Source organism: Polypterus senegalus, chromosome 13 (genome assembly GCF_016835505.1).
Source record: "Polypterus senegalus isolate Bchr_013 chromosome 13, ASM1683550v1, whole genome shotgun sequence".
Classification (NCBI taxonomy): Eukaryota; Metazoa; Chordata; class Cladistia; order Polypteriformes; family Polypteridae; genus Polypterus; species Polypterus senegalus.
The window spans coordinates 88,284,987-88,309,636 of NC_053166.1; the positions used below are offsets into that span (position 1 = coordinate 88,284,987).

The following is a 24,650-nucleotide window of genomic DNA, read 5'->3' on the forward strand; positions in this document are numbered from 1 at the left end:
TATATGTTTGCTCTCTTTTCTGAGAGCAAGTGAGGAAGTATGAGTTCTGTTGTCCTTGTGATATATGCTGAACAAAGTACCAACAAACACAAGCCACCACAATTCTATGTAAACAGCAAACATGATTAGTGTAAAAAATTAAACGAAAAACAAAATCATTTAATATAAAAAATAATCAACATAAAATTGTTACTTTACAGAACATACTCAAAGTGGATTGGACACTCACATGTCTGACAAGTTGGTTATCAGTGTTAGAAGTTGAATTATCATCACCGGGCTCCTCAACAGGCCAAGGGCTGGAAAGAATGAGCCCAACACACTGTTCTACCTGTGTGTGGAGAAAGTTATTGTTGGTGTACTGGAAGAACAGGTCCTGTGGAAAGGGAGAGGGAGCGAGAGAAACAAAAACAATAAAAAACATGTTAAAACATTTTATTTGATTGTGACAATATTAGATACTACTACCAGAAAGAAAGAAATGTCACAGAATCATCTATTTTCTCAGGCTTTACATATTGCAGTTCATGTAGCATAAATTGTACATTAATAACAGGGACACGTACTGTAGAAAACAGGGAAGACTATTTAAAGGAATACTCTCTAACCCAAAAATGATATATATTTTTTTAATATTACTTACCCCACTACTCTATATTGATGATTAAACATTTTTTTCTTTAGATTTTTAGAGTTGCTTTGTTTGTAGGTTTAACTTTATAGCAACATTTTAATCTTTCAAAGCTAATTTTGCAGTTTTAATTCTACCTGGCCCCTCCAGTCAGTGAGATGGATGCACTTAACAATCCTGAATGTAAAGGTCTGCAAGTAATTCAAAGTTGCCAATGGATGCTTGCTGGACTTAAGTTTTCTTCCAAGTCATCACTCATCTTGGACAGTCAAACAAAACAAGGCAAATAATGATATTCTCCCCGTGTTTCCACATAGTGAATAGTTTACCAATTTTGAATGTTGGCAGTATGACTGGTAAGGGGAGAGAGTTAGCCGATATGATGGAGAAAAGGCACCCACCAAAGGAGACCAAGTTTGAAATAGGGTCCTGTTTTGGTTTTTTGTTCAGGAGAAATTAATTGAAGATGATTCCCCTATCTGCAGAACAGGTAAAAATAACATTGCAGCAAAGGGGAGGAAACACATAAAATAAATGAGTTGAGACAATCATTTGCTGGGATACAGCGAATTCAAGGTAAGTAATATTTAGTTTGTTGCTGTTTAACCTGCTAATTGCTTGTCATTATGAATCTTTAATGTTACATACTCTAGCATGTATCTGACTGCATATGTATTGTCCTGATGTTTGTGTTACCATGTGTCTGCACTGTTCATGCATAGGGTGCTCTATCCAGTACATTTTGTTTATTTGTCTTACAAGTACAAGTCTTAAAATGTGCTACGTTTGCATCCTGTCTTATAAATTGACCAAGAGTTAAATTTCTATTAAAAACATTCATATAAACACTGGGACAAAGTGATCCAACTGAAAAATGTGGTGTACATTTTAATTAAAATTACACAAAGGTTTAAAATTTGGTGCGGGATTTTGAGTATTCTGCACAATGTAGTAATTTGTGTTGATTTCTTCCTATTTGCATATAATGTTCAATGTCTTTTTATTTTAAAATACTATTTTGTAATTGTGTATTATTTGTTACTTAGTAGTTACCGTATTTTTTCATTATTTGATTTTCATTAAAGCTGTCACTACATGTTGCAGTTGATGTAGAACAGTGCTGCTGAATTTGGCAATCTGATTGGCTGTTCATTACAGCTGCATAAGTGCACTGCAGGAGTCTCAGATGTGGCTGATGCACAACTCATCTGATTAATTGTTCTTAAAGTTCTTAAAGTGAAGGCTAAAATAATTTAAAGTATGTACTTGCACGAAAAGCAATGCAGACATTCAGAAAATTGACTTACTGATTATTAGTGAAATTGTATTGAGTTTTGTGCACTTTTACTTGATGAACTGACACTACCAATTCATAGCTGTGTTATGAGACTTAGATTCTTGAAAATGTTATTTCTTTATATGTCAGAGGTAGACTGGGTGCCTTTTAAAACTGAAACTGAAAAGCAAAATCAGTGACAGTGGAGGTTGTAGCTAAGAGAGAGAATTAAAACAAAATTGAGTGCCATTATGAACAATACTGCACATTGTCCCTATGAGATCCTAGCATTGACTACTTCTAGCCCAAGAATGAAGCAAAAGTGTGTAAAGAAACACTCCTCGGGCTCCTGTATACAAACGGCAATACGCCTTTAAAACATGTCACTGTGACAGTAACTCTTTTTTAATCAGAAGTGTTGCCTTTCTTTTCAGTTTAATTTTCTTTTAGTCATTCTGGTGGTGGAGGTCTAATGGATTACCAGCTTTGCAAAACCAGGTAAGCTTGTAGCAGCCCAGCTTTATATACAGGGTAGAGAGTTACCTGTAAATTGTTTTTACAGCATTATTTGTAAAATTTTATGTACATGTGGATAACACTCTATTACCAGAGCATAAACACTGTTGGCATCTTGGAAGAGAATATGATTTTTAAAGGATTATATGTTGATGTGTGGTCATTTTCCAATTTACACAAAAATATTTTATCAAAATGAAGTGAAATGCTGCATTAATATTCTCAGACATTTTTATTCCAAAATCATCATCAGTTTGACTTTTAGGGATATTCTGATGTATAACACGTCCTTTACAGTGCACCTTAAGTTGACTACAACCAGTAATCTGTGTGTATTACTGCATTAAAATTTGTCATGCTAGGACCATGGTCGTCCTGTTAGTAAAGATGAGGTATACGCCTGAAAAAGTATCTTCACAATCTGTAGTGTTTGGGGCAATTTTACAACCTCCAGTATACATCTTAGGTGACCAGAGTATATCTATACTAATAAAAGGCAAAGCCATCACTGACTGACTCATCACTAATTCTCCAACTTCCTGTGCAGGTAGAAGGCTGAAATTTGGCAGGCTCATTTTGCAGAAATTTGTACAGCTTACATACAAAAGTTAGGCAGGTTTCATTTCGAAATTCTATGCGCAACAGTCATAACTGGAACCTTCTTTCGTACACATATATGGTCATAGCCTGCAGCTCGGTCGCTGTGTGAGGCGGAGTTGCGTCCCGTATCATCATGCCTCCCACATAATTGAGTGCCTGCCCATATAAGGGCGTCCGTCGGCAGCAATCCAATAGACACGCTGCCGCTAAATATTCGCGGGTGCTTATGCAAAAGAAAATGAGATAGTCATGGATGGACTAGTGTTTGGCACAAACTCAGTGAAAGTGCGAGAGAAACTTTTAAGTGCCGGGTCTTAGCTAACATTAAATAAAGCCGTGGACATCGAAAGATCGCACAAGATACCACAAGCACAGCCGAGAACCTTCGATGCATGTACTCCGAGTGGCTCACATGAACTGACTGTGAACGCAGTACGCAAAGAACAAGGAAGAGCTCCAAAGAGCGCTGAACAAAAAACGCATTACACAACTGAGAAGACAGCAAAAGAATATGAAGCGAGTGACGCATACAAGCATATTTATAAGTGCAGCTACTGCGGAAACAAAGCATGGTGTAAACCGTAAGTTTAAATTAAGTTTATAGACCCGCTGGCGTTTGTCAAGCCTAAAACTAATACGATATTCGCAAGATACAAGTTTAATGAGAAGACACGGGGTATAAACGAGACTTTGGATCACTTTGTAACAGAGTTAAAACTGCTGTAACAGAGTTAAACTTGCTGTTGAAGGACTGTGCTTATGCAAACGAATAGGAAAGCAAGGTGTAAAGCTTAACTTTAAATTAAGTTCATAGACACGCTGCCGCTGGCGATTGTCATACAGAGAGACTAGTTTGTGGAGGGATGAAGAGTTAAGGCGGGTGGGGGAGTCACGTCATCATCTCCCCTCCCATTCACGTCATTCACTAAATGACGTCCTTTTGGCATTGCACTCAGGACTCCACGTGGCTATGGTTCTTCTCGACTTATCTGCTGCTTTCGACACAATCGACCACGACATCATGATCTCCCGACTCGAATCCTGGGCTGGTGTATCTGGCTTAGCTCTCGACTGGTTCAGGTCATATTTCTGCAACAGGACTCTCAGAGTTATGCTAGACGTTTTTTCATCTGAATCAGTCCCACTCCCATGTGGGGTCCCCCAGGGTTCCATTTTAGGGCCACTACTTTTTTCAATCTACATCCTGCCTTTAGGTGCAATTTTTAGAAAACATGCAATTTCATATCACCTATATGCTGACGACTGCCAAATTTATTTCTCCCTCAAGCCAACTGACTCCACCAAACCTCTCCTCGACTGCCTATCTGACATTAAGGACTGGCTGGCTGTAAACTTCCTTCACCTGAACGATTCAAAAACCGAGGTCATTGTTTTTAGTCTCGACTGCAAACAGGCTCCACCCCTTGGCCTTGTTTCTCTTCCCATTCCAGTAACTTCGTCTGTCTCCAATCTTGGAATCAAAATGGATACGTTCCTGAAAATGGATGCTCAAGTCAACAGCACAGTAAAATCCTGCTTTTTCCATCTAAGGCGAATCGCCAAACTCAAGCCTATTCTGTCTAACCAGCTCTGCAGCTAACGCGGTCCTGTGGAAACAACTTTTGACGCTGCTGCCAAATACTCACAAAAAATCCACAAATAGACACGCTGTCGCTAGAGTTTCTCCACACTCTGAATCCTCCAGGCACTCCTGAGCATAATCTAATTCTGAAGGTTGGGACACCAATAATGTTACTGAAAAACTTACAGCCACCAAAACTTTGTAACGGCATGAGACTTCAGGTCACGTGTCTGCAAAAGAACCTAACTGAGGCAACTATTTTTACTGGCAGTTGCTCAGGGGAGAGAGCTTTTATTCCTCGCATCCCCGTTGATCCCCTCTGATCTCCCATTTCAATTCAAATGCCTCCAATTTTCAGTAATGCTCTGCTTCATGATGACAATTAATAAGTCTCAGGGACAGACTCTACAAAAAGTTGACATTGATTTGTGGCAAGATTGCTTTTCACATGGCCAACTATACGTTGCATGCTCAAGAGTAAGCTCGCGCATCTTTGTCATATTACAATCGGAGTGCTGATCTGACAATGTGGTATACAAAGAGATCCTTAAATAATTATTGGTATACTTTTCTTCTTAATAAAAATTAAAAAGCAGTACTTCGCCGAAGAGAAGCGCGGGTATTTTGCTAGCATCAGATAATGGTGAGAATCTTGCTTTTTATGAGCTTCCATTTAGTGACTGCATAAGGCAAGACCAGTTTGTAATGGAATACAGCCATCTGATTTCTAAGGTGAATGTCTCTTTCCTAAGCCTAAACACTTGGACATTTCTGATAGGGGAATTATTTGAATAATCAAGCCATCACATATGCTCCACAACTTTCTAAATATTTTAAGTTATTTTCTCAGATGTAGTAAGCCCTGTCAGTTGAAATGAGATACCTGCTGTATTATAGTGTACATTTGTTTCCAAGTGGAACATTTTATTAAATGACACCACAGAATCAGCATTTGTTAGATATTGCAGGCTGACTAGTAAACAGTCTGTGACTGTGCTTTCTCACTTTTTCAATCGTAAAATTAGTTTTGCCTGAAAACAAAAGACCTCTTGTATATGTGGTTTATGGGCTCTCTCTGCATACATTAGGTTACATTCTCCGTCTTGGCCATGATGCTTGTCCACTCCCTGCAGTCATCTCTCCATTGCGGAATATGCTCCAAATTAAACCCGCTAAAAGAATTATTCACATATTTGAAAAGTTATTTTCTATTTATTTTTATCATAATGCTGCTTGTAATAATGATACCTTTTATTTGTAACTATACTAAAGCATCTCATCATCCCCTCTATTTTTTTAACCATAACAAAGTAAGCTTCAACTATTACTTTTTTTCATATTGTGGTAAATTACAAAAGAATACAATTAACTTCTGCCATTCTTGCCCTCACTGCCCCAGTTGCTTTCCAGATAATGCCATTTTTTTTACTTGATTTACAGACTTGCTGGACAATTTTGCTATACTACTTACTGGGTGTGTGTGTACACATGCAGACCCATTAACCAAAAGTGGTGAAGGGAGAAAGAAAGAAAGAGGCAGTATAATATTGTCACGATTGGACGATATTCATGATGAAGAGATGCACTTCAAATATTTTTGCATTTCTTCCTGGAACTTTTATGACTTGATGCTTCACATTTAACACTTTGTTCATCATTCTGGGACCAACATAACAAGCCTCTCTTTGATATTCACCATTGAGGGTACACATCACCACAACACCTATGTAAAATAACAACACTGATTGTATGGTGGTGTTTGGCATTGCATTATCTTAACTCCATGGTCACTGCAAGCACACAAACAAGCAAGAAACATAACCTTACCTTGAAAAGAATAGCACCAAGAATCCACCTTAATAAAAGCTGAAGTGTTAGTATGTGTGTGTCTGTGTATCTGGGCGTCCATTTGGGGCTATGTCTCTTTTATATATCATTTGGAATGGAGTTTGTAAAAGCTGTGCTAATGTTTGTGATGTGCCATCTATCGGAATGAAAAATGCAATACAGTGTATTACTACATGCATTATAAAACACATTCCAGTAGATGGTGCACTGTAAAAATGCAGAGTATGCAGAGGTCTACAGTGATTACGTATACTTCAGTCGGTCTTAGATGGATAGCACAGCTAGTCATTGAGTTTCCTTCTGTTATCACATTGTTTTTAAACGAAAACCTTTAAAACTGCAACCTAAGTTTTAAGACTTTTTCTATCCAAAATATACACAGAGCTTCCACAGAGTCTCATTTCTGAGGTGCAAGAACAGACCAAGTATTTTTAAAATGTACTAAAAATGCTTCACTTCAGAACAGAGTTTTAAGTGGAAAATTTTTTATTCATACATACAGTGGGTACGGAAAGTATTCAGACCCCCTTCAATTTATCACTCTTTGTTATATTGCAGCCATTTGCTAAAATCATTTAAATTATTTTTTTTCCTCATTAATGTACACACAGCACCCCATATTGACAGACAAAAAATAATTTTTGAAATTGTTGCAGATTTATTAAAAAAGAAAAACTGAAATATCACATGGTCCTAAGTATTCAGACCCTTTGCTGTGACACTCATATTTTTAACTCAGGTGCTTTTGATTTATTCTGATCATCCTTGAGATCACCTTCATTTGAGTCCAGCTGTGTTTGATTATACTGATTGGACTTGATTAGGAAAGCCACACACCTGTACAGCTCACAATGTATGTCAGAGCAAATGAGAATCATGAGGTCAAAGGAACTGCCTGAAGAGCTCAGAGACAGAATTGTGGCAAGGCACAGATCTTGCCAAGGTTACAAAAAAATTTCTGATGCACTTAAGGTTTCCAAGAGCACAGTGGCCTCCATAATCCTTAAATGGAAGGCGTTTGGGACGACCAGAACCCTTCCTAGAGCTGGCCGTCCGCCAAGCTGAGCTACCGGGGAGAAGAGCCTTGGTGAGAGAGGTAAAGAAGAACCCAAAGATCACTTTGGCTGAGCTCCAGAGATGCAGTCAGGAGATGGGAGAAAGTTGTAGAAAGTCAACCATCACTGCAGCCCTCCACCAGTCAGGGCTTTATGGCAGAGTGGCCTGTCGAAGCCTCTCCTCAGTGCAAGACACATGACAGCCCGCATGGAGTTTGCTAAAAGACACCTGAAGGACTCTGAGATGGTGAGAAATAAGATTCTCTGGTCTGATGAGACCAAGATAGAACTTTTTGGCCTTAATTCTAAGCGGTATGTGTGGAGACAACCAGGCACTGCTCATCCCTTGTCCTATACAGTCCCCACAGTGAAGCATGGCGGTGGCAGCATCATGCTGTGGGGGTGTTTTTCAGCTGCAGGGACAGGACGACTGGTTGCAATCGAGGGAAAGATGAATGCAGCCAAGTACAGGGATATCCTGGACAAAAACCTTCTCCAGAGTGCTAAGGACCTCAGACTGGGCTGAAGGTTTACCTTCCAACAAGACAATGACCCTAAGCACACAGCTAAAATAACAAAGGAGTGGCTTCACAACAACTCTGTGACTGTTCTTGAATGGCCCAGCCAGATCCCTGACTTAAACCCAATTGAGCATCTCTGGAGAGACCTAAAATGGCGGTCCACCAACGTTTGCCATTCTTCCTGACAGAACTGGAGTCTGCAGGAGGAATGGCAGAGGATCCCCAAATCCAGGTGTGAAAAACTTGTTGCATCTTTCCCAAGAAGACTCATGGCTGTATTAGCTCAAAAGGGTGCTTCTACTAAATACTGAGCAAAGGGTCTGAATACTTAGGACCATGTGATATTTCAGTGTTTCCTTTTTAATAAATCTGCAACAATTTCAAAAATTTTTTTTGTCTGTCAATATGGGGTGCTGTGTGTACATTAATGAGGGAAAAAATTAATTTAAATGATTTTAGCAAATGGTTGCAATATAACAAAGAGTGAATAATTAAAGGGGGTCTGAATACTTTCCGTACCCACTGTACATACATAAACATGATTAAATACAAGAGGACACAAAAGTAGAAATTCACAGATGAGGTACTAAGCAGATTAATTCAATTATTTTTTTAATACTTGAATTGCTGATTGGTATATAACCAGAGGACTATATTTTGTCAGCTCTGTATTGACTATATTATTCTGATCAACAGTAACAAAAGACCATCAAAAATAAAGGTATACAAAGTATTAGATATCTTAAAATGTTTACCAAATACGTTAATAAATGTACTAAAACAGAACAGTTCTCTCACCAGAGTTGTTTCCAGCAAACGGTAACTAAGAAGTTCTTGTAAGACGTCCCTGTTACTAGCTTGCAAGATGTAATTCAATAGCTTGACCACCTGAAGGCGAGTGTTTCCCAAAGGAGGATCCAGTACCCCAAATGTCATCTTCATGGGCTCTTTCTGGGAAGTAACCAACATTGGAAATTAAGGAAAAATGATGGATTAGAAGTATAGAAGATTAATAATCAGAATCAAAAAGAGTGGGTAAAATAATGGAATGCCATTTATGGATATTAAAGATTTCTAACCTTGATCAATCCCTCAAAGACCTTGTAGAAGAACTACAGTATCCCTCCATATAAAATCCATAACTTACAAATCAGAATTCCAAGAGGAACTGAAAATGTTCTGAAGGCGTTTCTATTTATACATTGTCAGGTGCTTCCATTATTTTGCAGACCCCTTATACACATCAATATACAGTCCCTGACAAAAGTCTTGTCGCTTCTCTATTTTGTAGAAACTCCTGCTATTAACCTGACTTTTAATTAATCAACTGGTGTTAGAAATAGCTCATATGAAAAGCTAAAGCCCTCCCAAATGATGTTTAATGCACTGAAATAAATTAGTTTCACTGAAAAAAGATTTATCATTTAATCAAGACAGAAAGGTCAAATTTGGGCAAGACAAAAGTTTTGTCGCCTATACAGAAAATGAACAACTTTACTGCAAATCCATGTCTGGTGACTGGGCTGGCCAATCCTGGAGCATCTTGATCTTCTTCGCTTTGATGTGGAGATGGAAATATGCGATGGAGCACCATCCTGCTGCAGAATTTGGCCTTTTGTATGGTTGGGAATATAAGAGGTAGCTAAGATTTCTTGGTATTTTAGACTATTGATGTTGCCTTCCACCCTGCAGATCCCGCGCATACCCCCATACTGAATGTAACCCCAGACCATGATTTTGCCTCCAACAAACTTCACTGTTTTCTGGGTAAATATCTGCTCCATGCGGGTTCCAGTAGGTCTCCTGCAATATTTGCGGTGACTGTGGTGTAATGCAACAGAAGATTCTGAAAAATCCACCTTCTGCCACTTTTCCAGCGTCCATCCTTTTAGCAGGCTGTGGGCCTTGGCAAATGCCACACGGTTTTTCAATTGTCTTTTGTTTAGTGCTGGCTTATGGGCACTGATTCGACCATGGAGGCCATTTCGAGACAGAATCCAACAAACTGTTCTGGTTGACACAGGGACTTCAGGTGACCAGGTCTCGTGGAGCTCTGCTGCAGTGGAAAATGGGCTGGCCTTGGATTTTCGAGCCAACAAACGGTCCTCTCGAGCAGTTGTATTGCGGAGTCTTCCTGACCTGGGCTTGTCAAAAACGTCTCCAGTCTCTTCCAATCTTTTTTTTTATCCTCTGAACTTGATGTGGCAAACACCTTCAATGTGTCTCAGCGTCAACAGTGGATTTGGTCTTCAGCCTCTTGATAATCAACACTTTAGTCTCAGGGTGAATCTTAGGCATGTTTGCAGAGGTCTAGTTGCAGTTGATGTGAAGGTCTAGTGTACTGGGGTTCTTTTTATACACATCTGAGACCTAATTGATCCATTATTAGTCACAGGTGAAGCTCATATGATAAGGCAACAACACTTATGTCTTGCCAAAAATTGACTCAATGGGCTTTACCAAGCTGTGAATATTAGAATACTTTTGTCAGTTTCGTTTTGCACTGAAACATTATTACAAAAGCTGATGGGATTAAAATGACCCATTTCTTGTAACAAAATCTTGATTAGAAATATATTTTAGCGGCACTTCAGGTCAATTTGTACACAAGCGACAAGACAAGTCAGGGACTGTATTTGTTTTGATTTAAAATTATATAAAAATTTATCTGACTGCTTCCTTTCCCACTTTCTTTTTCCACCTGTTTATCCATGTCCCTGTTGCCTCACACAGCAAAACTTTCACTGTCCTACCTAGGGCTAGGTATTAGCAGTGATGTCCCAATTCAGTTCAATTTCGATTCACGTTGTCCCGATTTGATTCAATATTGATTTTATTTTTATGTAATTAGTGTGCACTGCTGAATTTGTTTGAAGTAATAGTTTTTTTTTTATTAAGAGATTACTTAACACCACATAGACAACAAATATAATGTGGAACATTTCAGTAACATTTTATTTTTTGAAGGGTGTGTACAAACCGATTTTGTAACATATGCTAAGCATGGAGCTATATTTAAGAAGCAATAGTTGATTAGTAATGAACAGTTAACATCATAATTTTCAAGAAACCCTCATTTTCAACAACAGTGTAGGGTCTTATATATATACAGAAAATATCTGCTATAGATTCTGTGGTTTTCTGGGGCACAAGGCAAAGTATATGGAAGCATGGAGCTAAACACCATTTCCAGTGTAGATTGCTTAGGCTCTACTCATTTGGATAAGAATGTTTCTGGGTCACATTGGAATAAATGATTTCTCCAATTTGTTGTATTACAACAATACTTAACTTCTGAGTTACACAGCTTCAGTATGGCTTTACTTTAATCTAGTTGTTCTTTACAGACACACTGCTTGAATCCATAGTAAGTCCACATGTCTGATTTAAGTGCTTGTCACTACCCAATGTTGAGGAGGACAAGCCATTTTGTACGAGGTAGTAAAGTGATGTTTTCCATAGAAAGCCTTAACAGGCACATTAGCAACATCTACTGGATCAGATGCCAAAAACAAAGATAAGCAAAAATGTTCATATACATTAGTAACAGAGAAATATAAAATATTTATGAGATTGATCTTGAGACTTTAAGAATCGATATTGAATCAAGTAAATGAAAAATAATTATTAATCTTTAAGGGAAATTACTATTATGCTGTATAATATCATTAACTATACAGGTAATTTTAAACTTACATTAAAGATTACTTAAAAGACAACTATTAGGTTAATCCTTTAATTAAAAAGGCAGTTTGGTTGTTGGAACGAACTTTTATCTGGTATTTGTTATTTATTTTTAATCCATATCTAATAAAAATAAAAATAAAAAATTGTACATGTATATAGTTGAAGCCAGGGCTGTGGAGTCGGTAGATAAATTCTTCAACTCCGACTCCTTAGTTGCCGGTACTTCTGAAGGAAGGCAACATACACGTCATTTAACCACATAACTACTGGATAGAAAACGGACTCTCTACCGTATTTGCCAGTTAAACAAAAAACAAAAAAATTAAAATAATAAGGTTTTATTTATTGTTTTTATCAAGTGGCTATAAAGTAGTAGCATGCATAAAAATCAGGAACAGGAAATTTACCAGTTCAAAAAATATAAAGCACATTCTTTGGTAGTTTTAAAACAAAAACAAAGCTTAACTACATGAACAAAAAATTGTTTATACATTAAACTTGGAATATAGTTGTAGAGTAGAATAGCTGTTAAATGCAATCCAAAATTAACTCAATGCAATTTTCTAAGAAACAGAATTGCTTCTGCCAGATCCTCTTTCATAAAAACTCTTAAATCTGACTTGATTATTTTTAGAGCTGAAAATAGTTTTTCAGAGCTAACTTGAGTGGGTGGCATTGCTTTTACAGTTCTAGCCACATCACTAATAATCTCTGGATCAACAGGGATGGCTTCTTCTACAATCAGTTTCAATGAGTGATCATATTTTTCAACTTCTTTAAAAAAAACTCCTGCTGGAATCTCTTTATTTGGACATTTACTGGTCGTTTATCTTTCACGCAAAGGCGACGTTGCTTTGCTTTTGAAACTTCCATTTTGTCCAAATAGGAACCAAAGCCTAATTCTTCATTTGAAGAGGATGATTCTGAGTTACCAGTGTGTGCAGCTTCATCCAGTGGTGGTGTTTCAGGTAGTAGTAATCCCTTCATGTGAACTGCTACATCATAGAGTGCCTTCTTTCCATTAGCAAACTGGTCACTGATCAACAAAATTCAATGTATTGGATTAACATAAATAGCAGCTAACAAGATTTGATTATCCAGTAAGAGACTCTCTTTTATCTTCATTGAAGATACGATGCCATCAGCTATTAACCCTCCACTTTTGTTCAGTCAATATATCAAGCTCTTCCATTCCAAGAAAAATTCACCAGGTGTTAAATCTTCATATTGCAACCTTTTGGTGACAGTAAAGGGTTAAGAAAGTAAATTTTCCAGTTCTTTTACTTGTGTCCACTGGCTTTCAGTTAATAAAACTTTTCATTGTCCAGTTCTTCAAGAAAGTCTTTTAGTTTAAGCAAACACTTTACCATCAAATAAGTGCTTCCCCAGAATATTGTTTGATCCAAAATGGCTTTTCAAAATGGCATCTGTTTTAGGAGCCCTGCCTGCAACAGTTATTTGCCTTAATTTGCCAATTAGAGTAGCTGCATGACAATCTTTCAATCCCTCTCTTGTTGCAAGTTGCAGAGTATGAACAGCACAATGCATATGTTGAATAACAGTAAGCTTATATGCTTCTTCAGCAATGTTATCTAAAATTTCACTATTCTCTTTGGTTTCACTTTCTCCAATACTTGCAGAACTGTCTTCCTCTAATATCTGTTTGTCACTTTCTTCATCTACTTTATTAATTTTCTCAATTGCGCTTAACACATTAGAAGCATTATCTGTCACAATACATAAAATCTGTTCCTTTTTAATTTCAAAATCTTCTAGAACAGGTGGTGTGCAAAGTTATGCTAAAGTTCAGCCCTGGGTGGGAGCATATGTGGAGTGTGCAGACCAAACCTCTGAACACACATCAGGCCATAACACACACCTCCACCTACATCATTACACTTGTTTACACTCAAATGAACTTGTTAAACACATTAAATTTGAAATAAAATGAAAACACTTTTTGTAATGTACCATAATCCAGATTATATCATGTGAATGTCTGGTTGTCTAACAGATTAGCTGAACTTCACACAGCTATGCACTGGACTTTATTCTTACATCAGAGAAGTACTTAGTTATGACTATTGTTTGTGAAATGGGACATTTGAACGTTTTTTTCATTGCAATTTAAATTTATTAAGAGTCGGAGTCGGTACATTTTTGCCAACTCCGACTCCAGGTACCCGAAATTGTCTCTGACTCCTTGACACCGACTCCATAGCCCTGGTTGAAGCAAAGTCAACTTGCGTGCATATGAGTATGCAGTTCAACCTGCAGGTACGTGACATACGGAGAGTATTATGTAATTTACTGTACAGATATTTTAATTCTACCTATAAATTTATATATTTATAAATTGGGAACTGCAGGTCTGAAATTGTGTTGAGCAATACAGGGGCACCGCAGGGGACTGTACTTTCTCCGGTCCTGTTCAATCTATATACATCAGACTTCCAATATGACTCGGAGTCCTGTCACATGCAAAAGTTCGCTGATGACAATGCTATTGTGGGCTGCATCAGGAGTGGGCAGGAGGAGGAGTACAGGAAGCTAATTAAAGACTTTGTTAAATCGTGCGACTCAAACCACTTACATCTTAACACCAGCAAAACCAAGGAGCTGGTGATGGATTTTAGGAGGCAAATGGCCCCTCATGGACCCTGTGATCATTAGAGGTGACTGTGTGCAGAGGGTGCAGACCTATAAATAGCTGGGAGTGCAGCTGGATGACAAATTGGACTGGACTGCCAATACTGATGCTCTATGTAAGAAAGGTCAGAGCAGACTATACTTTCTGAGAAGGTTGGCATCCTTCAACATCTGCAATAAGATGCTGCAGATGTTCTACCAGACGGTTGTGGCGAGTGCCTTCTTCTACGCGGTGGTGTGCTGGGGAGGCAGCATAAAGATGAAAGACGCCTCAAGCCTGGACAAACTTGTTAAGAAGGCAGGCTCTATTGTAGGAGTAAAGTTGGACAGTTTAACATCTGTGGCAGAGCGACGGGCACTAAGCAAACTCCTGTCAATCATGACGAATCCACTGAACAGTGTCATCTCCAGTCATAGGAGTAGCTTCAGTGACAGACTTTTGTCACTATCTTGCTCCACTGACAGACTGAGGAGAACGTTCCTCCCCCAAACAATGCGACTCTTCAATTCCACCCGGGGGAGTAAATGCTAACATTACTCAGTTATTGTCTGCTTTTTTATTTATTTTTTTTTTTCATTTTTATCACTATTTAATTTTTTTTTATATCAGTATACTGCTGTTGGATTATGTGAATTTCCCCTTGGGATTAAAAAAGTATCTATCTAAATGAACATGGTTTTAGCTGACTAATAATGCACATTTCTTTTTCATGATCTTAATATAAACCTAAAGTGGTATCCCAACTGATGTGTAAACAAAAGCAGAACCTAAAGTTCAGTCAGTCAGGTATAGAAAATAATCATATGATTGAAAAGAGAATTAAAAACATGTAAATTTTTTTTGTAATAGGTATTCAATACTTCATAAAGTAATGATCTGATTAACATACAAATATTCTACCCTGTAGAAAGTGAGAAAAAAATGCTATGCAAAGATAAAAAGAAAATGTACATTTGGAATTGGATATTTTTGTTTTTAAAATATTATTTTTTAATTTTGCATGTAATACTGTATTGTTAATTTACTAACTTTGCACAGATTTATACTGATAAGTAACAGGGCACCGTAGGTGCTGTGTCATGATTTTTAAATTCTTCTAATAGTGTCCAACTGCGGACTACTGTTGCTCTTTATAAAAGCTCTAAGTAGCAAGTACAGAAAATAAAGAAAACAACAACTGAATGCAAAGAGTGATTTCACCTCACCCACACATATTCGTCAGTTAATTTCTCCTGCACTATTACATTAACAAGTAAAATGCTTTTCAATGCTTACAAAATAAGGAAAACAAACTCTTTATTTACTAAAATTTTTTTTTTCAAATGACAGCAAGAAAAATGCCATTAATTTAATGTTTTGCAGTTAAGAGAATACAATAGCATCCTGTATGATTTGCAATACATTGTTAAACAGAAAAGAAAACAAGCTCTGTGTAATCTCTCATCTATTTGTGCAAGTCTTGGTAAGAGTTACTTGACTTCTGAAAAATATCACCATCACCACAAAGCTCCCTTAATACAATGCTTTTGTTTTATTTACTGAATACATTCTTAAAAAAGGTAGGCTGGCTCAAAATTATGTATTTAGTGCACTGAAACAGTACTACTGCTTAGGTTTCTCACACTTTTGCATTTCTTTATTGTAGATAAATAAGAAAAACAATCATTACCAGCAGTTGCAATTATTTGAATAAAAATGAAATATAATACATACATGCACATAATATACAGTGGACATAAGTCTGCAAAACCCTGTCAAAATCACAGATTTTGTGTAATAAAAAAATGAAACCAAGCCAAATCCTGTCAGAACTTATTCCATCTTTATTGTGAAATTGCAATCTATACAAAGAAGGTGAAAACAAAACAAACAGTTTAGTGAAAAAAGGAAAAAAAAACTGGTTGCATTAGTGTGCACACCTCCTAAACTAATACTAAGTTCAGTTGAAGCACCTTTTGATTTTATTACAACACTCAGCCTTTTTGGGTAAGAATCTATCAGTTTGGTACATCTGGACTTGGCGATTTTTGCCCACCTCCTTGCAAAAAATTTCCAGATCTGTCAAATTATGAGGGCATCTCCTATGACACTTCAGGTCACCCCACAGATTTTCAATTGGATTAGCACCTGGGCTCTGGCCAGGTCATTACAGAACATTGATCCTCCTTTGAGGAAGCTATTGCTTTGTTGATTTAGATGTATGGTATGGGTCGATGTCACGCAGAAAGGTGAACTTCCTCTCTACCTTCAGCTTACTGACAGATGCTTAAATGTTTAGTGCCAAACTAGACTGATGCTTGGAGCTATTCATGACTCCACCCACCATGAGTAAAGCCTCGGTTCCAGCTGAAGAAAAGCAGCTCTAAGGCATGATGCTGCCTCCACCTTGCTTCACTGTGGGTATGGTGTTCTTATAATGATGTGTTGAGTTATTTTTGTGCCAAACATACCCTTTGGAACTATGGCTAAATAGTTCAACCTTGGTTTCATCAGATCATAATACATTTTTCCACATGGTTATGGGAGACTGGGAATACCTTTCTGCAAAGTTTAATTGTGCTTGGATGTTTTTCTTTGTGAGAAAATGCTTTTATCTTGCTACCCTACCCCACAACCCAGATGTACAAAGAATATGACTGATTCTTGTGACACATAGGCAACAACCAGTACTTGCCAGGAAATTCGGCAGCTCCTTTAATGTTACTATAGGCCTCTTTGAACAGTTTTCTCCTTCCCTTTTCAATCTTGAAAAGACACTCTGAACTTGGTAGAGTCACTGCTGACCCATATTTTCTCCACTTGTTCATGACTGCCTTCACTGTGCTCCATGGGATGTTTAATGCTTTGGATATTTCTTTGCTCCTCTGTCCTGATTGATACCTTTCAATGATGAGATCCCATTCATGTTGTAAAACTTGTTTATGGACCATGGTTTTTGGAGTATGTTGCAACAAGATGATATAAGAGTAATCCTACAGGAACAGCCAAACATTATCTGTGCTCAATCAGAGCCACCTTAACTGATGTCATGTGTACAGTAATTACTATTTCAGATGAGACCTATTGTTATCGGTTGATTCAGAATGCAGCCACATCCTTGGTTATTAAAGGGTGTGCACACTAATGCAACCTGGTTTTTGTATGATTTTTTTCCCCCTTTTTTCACTAAAAAGTTTGATTTGTTTTCAATTTCTTTGTATAGCTTTCAATAAATGAGGTTACATTCTCACAGGATTTATCTTGGTTTCATTTTTGTATTACACAACATCTGCAATTTTGGCCTGTGTAGACTTTTCATATCCACTGTGTGGTCATATATATTATATACTAGCAGATTATCCAGTGGCTTCACTCACTGAGTGGAAGGGAAAATTTGTGGCTCTCATGAGGCAATGGTATTAATGCCATCTGAACAACACATCCCACGTGATTCAAATTTTCTGTGCTTGGCAGTACTTACACATGATGTCCATTTCTCCTATTGCAACTTTTGGATGTACAGTAATCCCACCTCGATCATGGGGGTTGCGTTCCAGAACCCCCCGCGATAGGTGAAAATCCGCGAAGTAGAAACCATATGTTTGTATGGTTATTTTTATATATTTTAAGCTCTTATAAACTCTCCCACACTGTTAACAATATTAGAGCCCTCTAGACATGAAATAACACCCTTTAGTCAAAAGTTTAAACTGTGCTCCATGACAAGACAGAGATTTGCAAATGCAAACATATCTTCCTCTTCAAAGAATGCATGTCAGAAGCAGAGAATGTCAGAGAAAGAGAGCAAGAAAAAATCAAACAGTCAAAAAATCAATACGTGCATTTGGGCTTTTAAGTATGCCGAAGCACCGCGATAAAGCAGCATTTTTTAGAGGAGCATCCGTATCCTCTAGGCAAACAGCCTCTGTGCCAACAGCCACTCTTGCTCACACCCCCTCCATTAGGCAGAGAGAGTGAGAGAGACAGAGAAAAGCAAACAATCAAGCACCACGCGGGAAGCATATCGTATATCATTGAGGAGTTTTACTTAATACGTAATACATGCTCTGATTGGGTAGCTTCTAAGCCATCCGCCTATAGCGTCCCTTGTATGAAATCAACTGGGCAAAACAAACTGAGGAAGCATGTACCATAAATTAAAAGACCCATTGTCCGCAGAAATCTGTGAACCCGCGAAAAATCCGTGATATATATTTAAATATGCTTGTACAGTGATACCTCGCTATATCGTGCTTCGACTATCGTGGCTTCACTCCATCGCGTATTTTAAACGTAAGCATATCTAAATATACATCACGGATTTTTCGCTGGTTCGCGGATTTCTGCGGACAATGGGTCTTTCAATTTGTGGTATATGCTTCCTCAGTTTGTTTGCCCTGTTGATTTCATACAAGGGACACTATTGGCGGATGGCTGAGAAGCTACCCAATCAGAGCACGTATTACGTATTAAATAAAACTCCTCAATGATATACGATATGCTTCCTGCGCGCGGTGCTTCACACACTTAAAAGCTCTAACAGCCCGTATTGATTTTTCATTGTTTGCTTTTCTCTGTCTCTCTCACTGTCTCCAACATTCTCTTCTCCTGACGGAGTGGGTGTGAACAGAGGGGCTGTTTGCACAGTGGCTGTTTGCTTAGAAGATACGGAGGCTCCTCTAAAAAATGCTGAAAGGCTACTTTCACATTGATCCCTTCATTGTGCCGCTTTATCGCCATGCTTGCATACTTAAAAGCGCAACAGCCCTATTGATTTTTGATTGTTTACTTTACTCTCTCTCTCTCGGACATTCTCCGCTCCTGACGGGCACCTTGAAGAGAAAGATATGTTTGCATTCTTTTAATTATGTGAAAGAATTGTCATCTCTGTCTTGTCATGGAAAACAGTTTTAAACTTTTGACTAAAGGTTGATATTTCATGTCTAGAGGGCTCTAATAATGTTAAAAAAACGTATTTAGAAGGTCGTAAACAGGTTTTCTATGCTCTAACTGCGAAAATATTAGATTTATAAATAAAGAATCCTACTTCGTGGAAATTCATTTATCTGTCTGGAGAGGATTAACCACGATAAACGAGGGTTTACTTTATAACTGTGCGGAGAATATTTCTAAACAGTGTGGGAGAGTTTCTAAGGGCTTAAAACATACAAAATAAACATACAAACATATGGTTTCTACTTCGCGGATTTTCACCTATCGCGGGGGGTTCTGGAACGCAAGCCCCGCGATTGAGGAGGGATTAACTGTAGGCAATAATCTTTTTCAATGTTATAATTAAATCCCCCCATATACAGACCCTGACGCCTGTGCAAAATGGTAGCCTGTGAATACTGCATCCATCGAATTCGATTCTGTTCAGCACATTGTTCAGGTGCTTGTAAGGCCCTTAATTGTGATTATTGTATATGTTGATCAGCCATCTCTCTTGATCTGCTTCTGTCACACTTTGTCTGTGTAACCTGACTCCTGTGGTGTATACGCAAGCACATTGTTCGGGTGTTTGTGAGGCCGTCAATTGAGATTGTCGTATACGTTGATCAGCGAGCCTGTGAGCCTTCTCTCTCGATCTGCTTCTGTCTCACTTTCTCTGTCTAACCTGACTGTTGTGGTCATACATAATTTCAGTTTCAAACGTGAGTGCGCGAGTGCATTATAATATGTTCTGTAGTCATACGTAGTTTCCGTTTCAAACATGAAAATAATGTTATATATACATTTATACATTTACAGTGCCCTCCACAATTATTGGCACCCCTAGTTAAGATGTGTTCTTAGGCTTGTAATAAATTCTTTTTTTTTTTTCCCCCAAAAAATATAGGCTCACAACACAAAAAAGAGAAAAATCCAACCTTTAATTGAAGTACATTTATTCATTGGGAAAAAAAATCCCACATTAAGAAATACATTTTTTACATGAAATCATATGTGCCACAATTATTGGCACCCCTAACAATTCCTATAAAATAAATGTAACTGAAGTGTCTTTGTAATTTCTAGTTTAGTTTTGAAAGTTGATCAGAGTAAATTGGACCTTTTATTTAGTAATTAATGACTTACTGTGTCCCTGGGGTATAAATATGATGTGACACAGAGTCCTATTGCTCTTAGCCACTCTTCCACATGGGAAAGACAAAGAGAACATGCTGTTCAAGTAAGGCAGATGTGTGTCGACCTTCATAAGTCAGGTAATGCCTACAGGAAAATAGCTACTTGCCTAAACCTGCCTGTATCTACAGTCAGAGGAATAATAAAGAAGAGTAAAACAACAGGAACAGTGACAAACAAAGCTGGATGAGGACCCAAGTTTATCTTGCCACCACGCACAGTGAGGAGGATGGTAAGAGAAGTAAAAAATTCTCCAAAGCTCACTGTTAGAGAACTGCACCAAAGAGTGGTATCTTGGGGTCACAAAGTCTCCATGACAACCATAAGACGCTATCTCCATGCCGACAAGCTGTTTGGGAGACATGCATGAAAAAGGCCTTTTCTCACCTACAATCACAAACGTAAACATCTGGAGTTTACTAAGTGGTACTAGGGCTTCAACTGGGACCGTGTGCTTTGTTTGGTCAGATGAGACTAAAATTGAGCTTTATGGCAACAAACATTCTAAGTGGGTCTGGTGTGAATCCAAGAATGAGTATGTGGAAAAGCACCTCATGCCCACTGTAAATAACGGTGGAGGATATGTGGTGCTGTTTCTCTTCCAATGGCCCTTGGAACCTTGCTGGGGTGCATGGCATCATGAACTCCTTGAAATACCAGTACATTTTAAATCAAAATCTGGTGGCCTCTTTCAGAAAGTTGAAGATGGGTCGTCATTGGGTCTTCTAGCAGGATAATGACCCTAAACCTATGGCAAAACCTACACAAAATGACTCAGCAGACACAAAATCAAGCTCCTTCCATGGCCATCTCAGTCCCCAGACCTCAACCCCATTGAAAACCTGTGGGGTGAGCTAAAGAGGAGAGGACCCAGAATTCTGGACAATCTAGAAAGATTGTGCAAAAAGGAATGGTCAAAAATCCCTGTCTCTGTATTCTCCAACTTTGTGAAATGTTAGAGGAGAAGATTAAGTGCTGTCTTGTTGGCAAAAGGGGGTTGTATGAAATATTAACAGCAAGGGTGCCAATAATTGTGGCACACATGATTTCATGTAAAAAACGTATTTCTTAATGTGGGATTTATTTCCCAACTAGCAAAATGCCCGCGCTTCGCAGTGGTGAAGTACTGCCTTAAAATTTTTATTAAGAAGAAAATTAAACCTTTTTAAACTGAGGGAAAACATACCAATAATTATTTGTTAAGGATCTCTTTGTATACCACATTGTTAGTTCGGCCCTCCGGTTGTAATATGACCAAGCTGTGCGCTGAGCTTACTCTTAAGTGTCCACTACTGAAATTGTCATCTGTGAATCTAAGATGTTTAAGAGGCATTGGCTTTTGTCGAAAGGTGTAAAATATTTGGCCATTTCGGGACACTTGAAAGTGACAACCGAACAATTCAGCGGCAGCCATCAACTCACATGCAGAACCATAGGTGAAGGGCTTAAGCATTTCACTCTTCTAGTGCTCCTGTGTAGTATAATTATCTCCTGTACCGTCATCAGTCCACACCTTGAACCTGTCCCAGTCATTCAATACACAATGTTCCTCCGGATATCAAGAGTGAGCCTGATATGGCCGTGCAATATGTAACACAGAGAACGGAAAAGGTAGGTGCCATCTCCGGGCATGGAAACCACTCGGTAAGTGACAGTTCTTTGATCGATGGTGATCACCTCGATAGACATGTTAATGGGGGTACGGTTAGAATGATAAAGGAAATGGGTACCTGAACAATGTAAAGTAAGTCTAAAATACCTAAACAATAACCGTAATAATCGTAATGAATGAACAATAAAACAGCAGAGAAGCCGTGGATTAAATAAAAAGGCTGTAGTTATCAGCAGGGAGACGTGAATCCCGTGGCAAAGCAAGAAAGGGAATGTAGAGACCGGACGCCCTTATATAAGCAGGCAGCCAACAATGTGGGAGGCGTTGGGATGGGGGACCCAACGTCGCCTCACACAGTGACCGAGCTGCAGGCTATGGACATATATATGTACGTAAGTAGGATTCAGTTAGCATTGGGAACCCGCGTACCAAATTTCTTGAAGATGGGCCCATAAGTAACAAAGACCGTTGAAAAGTTCAATATGACGGCCGACAGTGGCGTCATACCACTGAAATAAGTACATACATCGGTTTTGGTTAGCACAGGGAAGCCACCTACCAAATTTCGTGAAGATGGGGCCATGAATAAGAAAGTTCAACATGGCAGACGTTGTTGACCGTTATGACCGTTACACGTAGAATTTCTAAATGAAACCTGCTTAACTTTTGTAAGAAATCTGTAAGGAATGAGCCTGCCAAATTTCAGCCTTCTACCTACACAGGAAGTTGAAGAATTAGTGATGGATGAGTGAGTGAGTGAGTGAGTGAGTGAGTGAGTGAGTGAGTGAGTGAGTGAGTGCTTTGCCTTTTATTAGTATAGATGAAAAAATGTACTTTAATTAAAGGTTGGATTTTTCTCTTTTTTGTGTTGTGAGCCTATATTTTTTTGGGGAAAAAAAGAGAATTTATTGGAAGCCTAAGAACATATCTTAACCAGGGGTGCCAATAATTGTGGAGGGCGCTGTATATATTCTTCTTACAGCTGCTCCCGTTAGTAGTTGCCACAGCGGATCGTCTTTTTCTACATTTTCCTGTCTTCTGCATCATGCTATGCCACACCCACCATCTGCATGTCCTCTCTCCTACATCTGTAAACCTCCTCTTAGGCCTTCCTCTTTTCCTCTTACCTGGCAACTACATACTTGGCATCCTTCTCCCCAAAAAAAAAAAAAAACAGCATCTCTCCATTGTACATGTCCACATCAATGCAATCTCACCTTTCTGGCTTTGTCTCTAAACTGTCCAACCTGAGCTAAACCTCTAATGTACTAGTTTCCTAACCCAGTCCATCCTCATCAAACCCAATATAAATTTTAACATTAACTCTGCTATCTCCAGCTGTGTCTCCTGTATTTTTGTCAGTGTCACCGTCTCCAACCCATATAACATAGCTGGTCTGTCACAAATAACTCCTGGCAATCTTTTTCACCCACTCCACCCCGCCTGCACTCTCTTCTTCACATCTCTTTCATAATCCCCGTTACTCTGTACTGTTGATCCCAAGTATTTAAACTCATCTACCTTCACCACCTCTACTTCCCGCATTCTCACTATTCCACCCTCTCATTTACACACATGTATTCTATCTTGGTCCTACTGACTTTCACTCCTCTCCACTCTACAGCATTTCTCCACCACTCCAGAATCTCCTCAACCTGCTCACTACTCTCATTATGGATTACAATGTCATCTGCAAACATCTCAGTCCATGGGGACTCCTGTCTAATCACCTCTGTGAACCTGTCCATCACCACTGCAAATAAGAAAGGGTTCTGAGCTGATCCATGATGTGATCCCACTTCAAACTAAATCGCATCCATCTCTCACCACACATCTCACCACTGTCTCACTTCCCTTGTACATATCCTGTACCACTCTTACATACTTCTTTGCCACTCCTGACCTCCTCATACTACAGTATACCACAACTCCTCTCTAGGCCCCCTGTCATATGTTTTCTCTAGGTCCACAAAGACACACTACAACTCATTTTGGCCTTCTCTATACTTCTCCATCAACGCCTTCAGAGTAAACATTGCATTTAAAGTGCTCTTTCCCGGCATAAAACCATACTGCTGTTCACTAATCATCACCTCCTATTTAAGTTAGCTATAGGCCAGATGTATCAGAGATTGGTTTAAAGTGTTCTATCATGGTGTGGATGGGAGGAGAAATGGGCAGAGGTTATCCTGAAAGAACAGTTTGTCAAGACGGTTTTGGAGGTGAAAATAGTGTCAGACAAGAGTGATGATTACAAAGCTGGAAACTAAAGGTATGATGAATACTATTAGTGCATTAACCCCGCAAGTTGGGTGTGTGATGGATGAGAAAGAGTATTTCTGGAGCGAGTTGGATGAAGTGTTGTGGAGTGTACCCACGGAAGACAGAGTGGTGATTAGAGTGGATTTCAGTGTACATTCTAGTGAAGGAAACAGAGAGAATGAGGATATGATGGATACGTATGGTGTCAAGGAGAGGAATGAAAAAAGTCACAGGGCGACACACATGATGAATTGTATAAGAGGCTGGACACTAAAGAGGGAGAAAAGGACCTGTACTGATTGGCT

At 38.6% G+C, this 24,650-nt stretch overlaps 1 protein-coding gene across 1 annotated transcript in view; it reads right to left on the reverse strand.

Annotated features, from left to right (window-relative positions):
* Nucleotides 1-24,650, reverse strand: part of LOC120543429 (serine/threonine-protein phosphatase 6 regulatory subunit 1-like) — a 156,353-nt gene that overhangs the window by 72,503 nt on the left and 59,200 nt on the right. The window contains exons 9-10 of the mRNA XM_039776556.1: nucleotides 8,828-8,980; nucleotides 230-376 (exon numbers count right to left, since the gene is read on the reverse strand). Of these exons, the coding sequence (XP_039632490.1) occupies nucleotides 230-376; nucleotides 8,828-8,980 (300 nt within the window). The remainder of the gene's footprint in view (nucleotides 1-229; nucleotides 377-8,827; nucleotides 8,981-24,650) is intronic.